Below are 8,907 nucleotides of genomic sequence, written 5' to 3' on the forward strand. Positions count from 1 at the left end.
ATGAAAAAAAAATATACTTTTGTATCTGCCTGGTTTGATAGTCTCATTTATGAAAGAGAAATATGTACTCAATTAGTGCAATTCTCTTATTTCAGCTGTTGCCAGGGCTCAAGTGCTGAAAACTGAATTAAAAACAATAGGTTATATTTTCTTCCGTGTCTGAGTTGGTAAGAAAATTTGCTGGTGTGGTATTTAGGTGAATCATTCCCCTAGGGTCATGCAATAGAGAATTGAGGAATGATGCTTTCAAACTTCTATCATCAAAACAAAGTTAGTTTTGGGACTAAATCCATACAGGAAAAACAAATTTCCTTTTTACTGTATTAATTTAGTCCCAGCCCACTGCCAGTAGTGGTTTCAGAAGAAGAGTATTCTTCCTATTTCAGCCATGACTTATAAACTATCTAAGGCCAGCATTTCTGCTACATTTCAAATTTACATCTTCAGCCAGAGCTGTTGGGGCAATTAATTTGCACCTTACTGCTCTCTTAGAACCAGGAACCCAGTACTGGGCAGAGAAAAACACCAACACAATACATTTTTGAAATATCCTGACATGCCAAAACAGGAACACGGGCATTTTATACAGCCTGAGGACCCTTCATTATATATCAACATATTTATATATATATATATATAATATACCGTCAGTTAAAAAGGACACTCCTTACATGAGTTAAAACCTTAACCCAGACTGGTTAATCAAAGGATCAAAGGATCCCAGAGCTGAGAGGTGCAGGCTAAATTTGCTTTATAAAGAGAAACACATTACCCAGAGCCACTTTTACCCCAGTAAGAGGCAACCAGAAGGGTGACATTCTCACTTTCCTTCTTTCCATCTATTAGGAGAAATTATGCCCTGCAGCGACACGACTGTTGCCCTGGGCTGGACAAGTGGTAGTGACAAGAGGTGGCCAAAGGCAGAGTTAGGTGAGACCAACTGTCCAGTCACAAAAGAGACAAACTCCTAGGCCTTTCTTTCTCTCTCTCTCTTTTTTTTTTTTTTTTTTTTTTTTTTTTTTTTTTTTTTTTTTTTTTTTTTTTTTTTTTTTTTTTTTTTTTTTTTTTTTTTTTTTTTTTTTTTTTTTTTTTTTGTGGTGGCCGTAGTAGCTCAGAACATTCCTGTAGAGTTAATGTTGAAAATATGCTCAGCTTTCATTTACTTACAAGGTTAACCTGCTTCATATTGGCTGTGTTGGAGCAGCAAAGCAGAGCAGTCTATTTTACTTAAATTTCCTACCAGTTTTATTTCTGCTTCTCATCTCAAGCCCCACACCAACCCCACCCACCCATAGCCATGCAGGGCCCCTGCAGCCAAAAGGTGTTGGGGATCAAACCTATCTGTTCATGAAAACCATCTGTTTATTAAAATAAATACTAAGCTTCTGTATAAATCCACCTGAAATATGACCTCCAAGGAATTAGTGTCAGATGGTTAACAGAGATAACTGGGCAGACAAGCACAAAATGACCACGAAGAATCCTCAGAATGGCAGTTGGGATGTTCATCACCCGCAGTCAAAATTTGTGATCCCCTCAGTCACGTGCTTGTTTGTTCCACAAAAGGTGGTTTGCCTTTTTTTCATATCCTTTTTTTCCTCCCACAGCTGAAAGCCAATTAATTATCCATAGTCTGTATGCTTGCATTCATTTTGTTGCTGTATGAAGCCAAACTACACTGCACTAGCACACAGCAGTTTATGGCAAAGCAAAGATGGCTTTCTATAGCATGAAGGCAAATACATGCATTAGTTTTAAGTGTTCTGCCTTTGGAGGTCATTTGCTGTTCTCATTCCAATATTGTGAAAGAAAAATAAATCTTGTGCAGAATTTTGCTTATGGGTAAGCCGCCTCATCCCTCTCTTTTACGCAATTTCTGGACCTATCATGCCACAAAAGCTTTTCACAATTCAGCATTCAGATAAAAAGCAAAAGAAATTGCAATCCCACAGATAAACAGATACTTTCATGACTCCAAACCCTCCTTTCCCCCACTCCAGGTGATCAGCTTGTAGAAAAGAATAGTAGGTAACCTTTGCCGCCTTCCTGGGTTTGAAAAGGTTTCTTTGCAACTTTGTGCCTTTCTCTCTTCCCTCAGAAAACCCTTTTCATCATCCATGTCCAGACTCTCTGTTTCTGTGAGAGAATCCTTTCACCAATTTTTTAAAGACCCCTTAGTCTAAACATTAGCAGAAATACTATGTTCAGACTCAGGTAAGCCTCTCTAAATTGCAAGAGCAGATTGTGCAGAAGGGTAAGGGCTGAGGCTGCACAACCCGCTCAGAAGGTGTGCCAGGCGCTCTCACCCCCTTCTTGTTCTCCAGGGGGAGAACAGGAACCCAGGGGTAAAACCTGCTTCTCCCCTGGCCTCTTCCCTCACAGAGGAAGAAATGAAGCTGCAATGGTGGAAAAATTTGGAAAAAAACATTGCTTCCTCCTTTGAAAGTTATGGAGCTCAGTAGAAAAAAATCCCAATTGTGACAGCTGCAGCCAGTTCCCTTTTCCCCTCAGTCACCGGCTGCTCTATTACTAAGTGTTAGGGAGCCTAAAAAAAGCATTTCATAGCAAGGACCAAGTTTATTCATTCTCAGCTCACCCACTTGCTTTCATTTTAGGTTACTTGGCTTTTTGACTACAACTCAGTCTGATTCATCTGGGATGCTCATTTGAAAATAGATGGATGAGGAAAAACCACGACATGCACTTGCTCCAGGAAGCCAGAAAGAGAGGAAACATGCTGCACTTGCAGTCTTCATGCTCCCCACAAGCCCAACATCAGCCAGGAAGCTCATTTCTCCTTCTCTGGCTCTGTCAGGTTTCATGAGCATATGGCACAATTCAGAGACTTACAGGAGATTACAGCTCAGATCTGACCTACACTCTATAAGCAAAGAATTTTCACAGCAGGTAATACTTGTTGCCCTGTCATTGTTTGTATCTGCCCATATGCAGCACCCACCTCCTTACACCTACCAGCCTCCTGCATCCCACTGCACTCACCTACTGCCACACCAGAACAGAAACAAAACACACCAAACAGCCCTACTGCCCCTCCACCTGCTCTTTTATTGCCCTGCTTCCTCCTGCAGGTGGGTGGGCTGCCTGGAAACACAAGGCAGCTGTGATGGATCAGGGAAATTATGAAGGGGGCTGTGGAAACCACTGAAGAAGAGGGGAAAAGAAAACACGTGTGGCTTTGGCTTTTGCTTCATTTTCTAGGAAAGGCCGGTGCAAGTCAGAGTTGGCACTTCCGCATGCCTGATGACTCCTGGCTTGAAGCCTGTTGCTCCTGGCGCCTGGGTTACAAGTTCAGACTGGTTGCAGTGTTGGCCTGATCTCTTGTGCCCTTTGAGGAACAAGTTCAACTCTTGAAGCTCACAGCAGTGTGCTGGGCTGCTCCATGGGTTTTCTGCAGCCCAGCTCCTAGCTGAGGTCTCATTTGGTCCATTAGCAACACTTCCCAGGCCACCAGCCCTACAAAATGCTGCCCCGTTTCAGACAATTCCCCCACCCGCTCGCAATCTTAAAATATTGCAAGAAAAGGAATAAACGTGATGTTCAAACCTCGAGATAATACAGAGAACAAGTTTCATTAAGTGGATCCACACAGTCAGCCTGAATCTCAAATAAATACTTTACAGCTTTTTTTTTCCTACAAAATGGAATGTTATAGTGTAACAAAATAAATAAATATCCATTATAAATTGTCCTTCTTTTTTGTGTTACTCTTGGAGAGAGTCACAGCAGGTTTGCTTGGAAGCTTGAGGTGCCGTTGTAAGAGTTTCCCTCTTGCGTGTGTAGCGTGGGCAGTTTCTCAGGTGTTCAGCGGTGCACTGGGGCTGGGGGACCCCACAGGAGCCCACCTGCCTGCAGCTCCGTACTGCCCACACTTCTTGGCCTTGCTACAGGCAGGAAGAACCTGATGGAAGAGAGGTTGGTTTTATTTCTTAAAAATACGGGGATGTTGTAAGTGAGAGGGTACAGATCCTGGCTGTATGTATTGTCAAAGGGGTCCTTGCATCTCTCTGTGTGAGGGGAGCCTCAAGTTTTCCCCTTGCAATCCCACCAGCAGTCTTCAGCTTGGACCCACGGGCATAGTGCCTGTGGAAGACATGTATTACATTTCCTCCATTGCTTCTTTTTGTCCAAAATGCTCATCAAAAGTCAGGCTGTACACACCAGTCATATCCTACAAGAAGGATGAGGAACCTTCTCAAAACTGGGCTGTGATTTTCTGAAACGGTGCCACCTCACTCATTGTATCCCCACCTCAAGCTTGCATCCTTCATCATCAGGATGGCCTCTGTGAACAACCAGCAGTGCCTCAGCCCCTACCACAGCATGGCACCCTGGGCTTTCCTCACAGAGGCACAGTTTTCCTCTAAGACCCCGTTTTGTTTGAGACACATCCTCAAAGCTGCTGCCTTTGTGAGCTGCACTGGGCGTGCTGAGGGAGGTTGTTTTAGGAGCTGCAGAAGAATGGTGCAAGGGTCTGGCCACTGCTTGCACAACTATTTAGTGCATAAATATAGTGGTGGAGTGACTCTTGTGCCACAGCATGCATTGTCATTGGCACAGTGAATATTTTCTAGCTGCTAGTGCTGTCAGGAGCATACGGCCTGGCTGTGCAGAATCAGGTTTCCCCTTCCCAGCGTGCTGCTTCCCAAATCTCTGACTGAGGGCTAATCCCTGTGTCTCTCTCCAGCCCAGGAGCAGCTCGGGCTGGGCAGTGTGTAGGTAGCCCTGGTATGGCTGGGCAGAGCTGGGTCGTGGTACTGAGCCCTGTGGCCGGTGGGGTTGAGCCCTGCAGCACTCTGGGGAAAGGCAGACCTACCCAGCATGGCCAGGCTGGGTTTCTCTCCAGGTCACATCGGTGCCTGAGGCAGTGGCAGAGGAGACAGGTGAGAAGGAGGAGGGCAGTCAGGGGGACCAGTACTCCCACTGCAATGGCGATAGCGGGTGCCACGGTGCTGTCCAGACCTGTGGGGAAGGCAGCAGGTACTCAGTTTGTGCATGAAGTAAAAGAACAACCCAAAACCCATTTCAAACATCCCTTGGCCATTCCCTGGGGTGAGATGGGGTGGATGGGGGCACTGGGAGTGCATGCCAGCATGACACACACACGCAGCAGTGCCAGCAGACCTGTGCTTGGGGTCTGATGTCACGGTTAGGTGTAAGAAACCCAGCCCTCCAAGCTACCCAACACTGGCACATCTTGTTGGTGCATCAGGCTATGTGACAGGGAAACCTATCACAGAGGAAGGGAGGCTGGGGCACATCATGGCATATGGGGGGACCTAGGGAGCAATAAGAAATGGTATGCCATAGCCCAGGGCATTCGAATACTCTCAGGCACCTCCTCCATCCCTCCCAAGCCCAGCCCCAGGCTGCTGTTCAGGATGCCTTCCCCACCTGCCCCGAACCCTCTGAGGAGTTTTGTGATCTACCCCAGGGGGTTTTTCTCCCCCCCTCCTCAAATCAGGAGCAGAGTTACGTACTGACCCTGCTGCAGGCTGTCCGTGGGCAGGACCAGAGTCACGTTTAGGGAAGGGTGCTGGATCACGCAGGCGATGGGGTACTCATGGAGGATTTTGGAGTGGGTGTGGGTGAAATTGCTGATGACAGTCACGGTCTGGTTGCTGAACTTGATATGGTATTCCCTTGGCTTCTGCTGCAGGATGCTGGGAAGGTGCCAGGTTATTTTTGGAGCTGGTTTCCCAGTTGCTGAGCAGCTTATCCCCACCACTTTCTCAGAGTCCTCAGTTTTGTCTGGACTGGGTATATGTTTAGCTTCCACTTTGGGGTCCGAGATGGCTGTAAATGACAAAGGGACAAAATCCATTAGTTTCTGCCCACATTTGAGCAAAGAACGTCTGTATCTAGAATTATCTTGGAGGATGAGCTTGATGTCTCATCTTCCTTCCCCCTTCCCAAAGCCCCAGCAGTGGCAAATAAACATGAAAGTGATCAGGCAGCAATCTAGAAGTGAAGAGCTAGACAAAAATAAAGGGCAAGGGGTAGAAACATCTTTGTTTCAGTTCTGTTATTAACAGCTGCACCACAGCATCGCAGCTGAGAAGTGGTGATTATAGATGGGTTAAAATCAGTAAGTAGTGAAACCATGAAGCTATATGTCTTCCTCTCTCTGGAAGAGCTGATATGCTTGAATGAGTTACAATTCATGTTCTTTTCCCTTAAACTTACCTGCAGGATTAGCTTTACTGCTGTTTGAGGTGTGTGTAGAGTTGCAGATCACAGGACTAAATGCATTTTTTTATGCAAGACAGTAACAGTGATTTTGTATGTGGTTACACCACAGGATTTCACCTGTGGAGGGTTTGAGTTTGTATGACTTTCTTGCCTCTAAGTGCTGAGTTTTGAGTGCATCATGGTATCCCTCAAAACCTTCACCAAAAAATCACTTATTCTGAACTCTTTCTTGCCCTAGAAGATTTGCAGATGCTGTCCCAATCTTAGTCAGTGAGCAGGATGAACTACAGGCATCACTCATGCTTATTCACTCACATGAAGCCTGCTTGTTGATTCCTATTTATAGAAACTTCAATTGCAAGGAACAGAGAAAGGAGGGGAGTTCAGGAATCTTTTTTCAACCTGGATAGAACTCCAGGTGAGATCTGAACACATAAGAACACACCTGTACCATGTGGAAAATCACCTATTTATCCTTGGCCATAAAATCATATCATAATTTAGGTCAGAAAAGACCTCTGGAGGTCATCTAGTTCAAGCCTCTACTCTGATTAGGTCAGTTTGCTCAGGCCAAGGTCTCTAAAGGCATCTAGCTCTATTTGGGAGTGCAGTCCACGGGTTTCTGTATGGCAGCTCACCAGCCTGCCTTCTACTTCAGTGCGTGTGCTGATGGAATAGGGGTTGGAACTGCACTCTACTTCTAGGTCCCTGATTCTGAGAATATTACTTTTTTAAACCATTTAAGTGCAGTTGCAGTTATAGTTTCAGTCAAGTCTGAGTTGCTATGAATGTTCTCTGATTAAGAAAGTATCCATGATTATGTTTAGTAGAACTCCATATGTATATTACTATTTACATAACAAAAATAACAATGGTCAGTGCAATATTTATGCTGAAATTAATTTTTCCCAACACTAGCAAACACGCCACTTTCATTTAGCAATTCTGCTTTTAAACAAACAAAGAAATAAACCTTTTATTTATTCTTCTTAGGAAAAGTGATTATTCTTCCTTTTGTGAGGTAAATAAAGATTTGCATAGGAATGAGGTGTAGCAAACCCTGTGAAAGGGGGAAAATGCTTGTGCCGGATGCAAAAAGGCATCTATAACCTCCTGGTACAATTCCAGGTACACCTCACAGGGTTGTTTGCATCCTCCAAGCCATAAGTGCCAGAGAGTGGAAGCTAGACTTTGTATACCATTAGCTTTGCTACTTCTTGTTTGTTGTTTGATTTTTTAAAAAGCCTCATTTCTTTACTGCGGTTGTGGCTGCCTAGGAAAAATAAGTGTGTATTTCTCATTTTTTGTATCGCCAGCAGACAGAAACTCAAACCCCACAGAGCTGCTGAAACCTCTGAGAGCAACAAGGAAAGTGTGTAGGGGGATTTCAGCTGGAACTTCTCAAAATCTCCCATGTATGAAAAGACTAGTGTCACAAACAGTTTATGTTTCGATAATAAACGATCTCTGAACTTCTTCTTTCACTCACGAGATGCATAAAAATAACATATCCACCCCCAGCATTAACACAGCATTCAAATATTAGGTTGCAAAATTCAAAAGTAGTCAAAGAGAGTAGTCACAGAGGTTTCCAAAGAGGATGAGAAAAATTGCTTAGTGTCTTGCCAGAAACACGTGCACTCCATGCCTGCTTTTCTCCAGACTAAAAAGTTCTCTCTCTTCTCACATTGGACCTCAAGGCCTTATCCTGTAGGGCTGAGCTTCTTTCCAGCAAACATCTGTAATAAATGTACTCTCAAAAGCTGCAAGTGCTTGCTTTTTCAGTAAAGTCCCACTGCACTGTTTGCTTGTGCGTGCCTGCTGTTGATGTTTGATACACACACTTAAATTAACTGCTTCTTTTGCCTCTCATCAAAATATTTGTTTCCAGTGAAAAAGTCTTTGAAAGAAAGGTTGAGTGCAAGTACTTGCTTTAGTTGCTCTTGAAGAGAAGTAATGCAGATGTTCCAAAATTCAAGCTCTGTCAGCATTCCTAAATATTTGAAAAAGAGAGTTTCTGATGAGGTACATCACTTTGATTATCTGTAATGGCTTCTGTAATTAGAGGGACACTGTCAGGTCATGATGTGCTTTTTAGGTTTAAAAACCCTTGACAGTGGTGTCATAGAGACTGATAAAAGATTATAGGCATTATAGTATGCCTTGTGGTGACATCAAGCCTTTTCCAACCGTATTGATGTTCACCAGCAACCCTGTGCCTCAGTTTCCCTGTCTAAGAAAGAGCAACGGCATTTCTCCACTGTGCTCAAGACTTCCAGGCAAAAGGTGCTGCCCACCATGAAGGCAGGTCTCTGAAGGTGGCCCAGCAACTACCCAGGGAATTTTGTGACCCAGCAAGTCTTGCCCATTCTCGAGTATCACATCCCTCGTTCTCCACCCCTGCTCCCTCAATACTCTTTCTGGATTTCATTCTAATACTCTTTGGCAGTGAAGGTTGACAAAACACTTCCAAAGTAAAGTGGGGGGGGAAGGGGAATAGACTGTTCAAAAGAGACCAGCCGAGCATGACTGAAACTATTCTGTTCCAAAATGGATTACGCAAAAGGGTAAGAAATTTCTGCTTCTTCCTGGGTTTGCTGTTTCCAACAGGCAAGTCTGAAATCCCTCCAGTCATACCTGTTTCTTTTTTCACAGTGTTGTATCCAGTTCTTACAGGGTTTCACTTCCCCTCACCAT

The 8,907-nt window shown here is 44.3% G+C and overlaps 1 protein-coding gene across 1 annotated transcript; it reads right to left on the reverse strand.

Moving 5' to 3' along the window:
- Positions 1–4,834: 4,834 nt before the first annotated feature.
- LOC114072238 (nectin-4-like) lies at positions 4,835–6,260 on the reverse strand (the record flags this gene model as incomplete). Its single annotated transcript, XM_027910159.1, has 3 exons — positions 4,835–4,980; positions 5,503–5,814; positions 6,205–6,260. Coding segments are annotated over 3 exons (514 nt in total), but the record flags the coding sequence as incomplete, so codon positions are not given.
- Positions 6,261–8,907: the final 2,647 nt, after the last annotated feature.

This window comes from Empidonax traillii, unplaced genomic scaffold, assembly GCF_003031625.1.
Source record: "Empidonax traillii isolate 1590-97213 ecotype Southwest subspecies unplaced genomic scaffold, ASM303162v1 scaffold2798:size22631, whole genome shotgun sequence".
Lineage (NCBI taxonomy): Eukaryota > Metazoa > Chordata > Aves > Passeriformes > Tyrannidae > Empidonax > Empidonax traillii.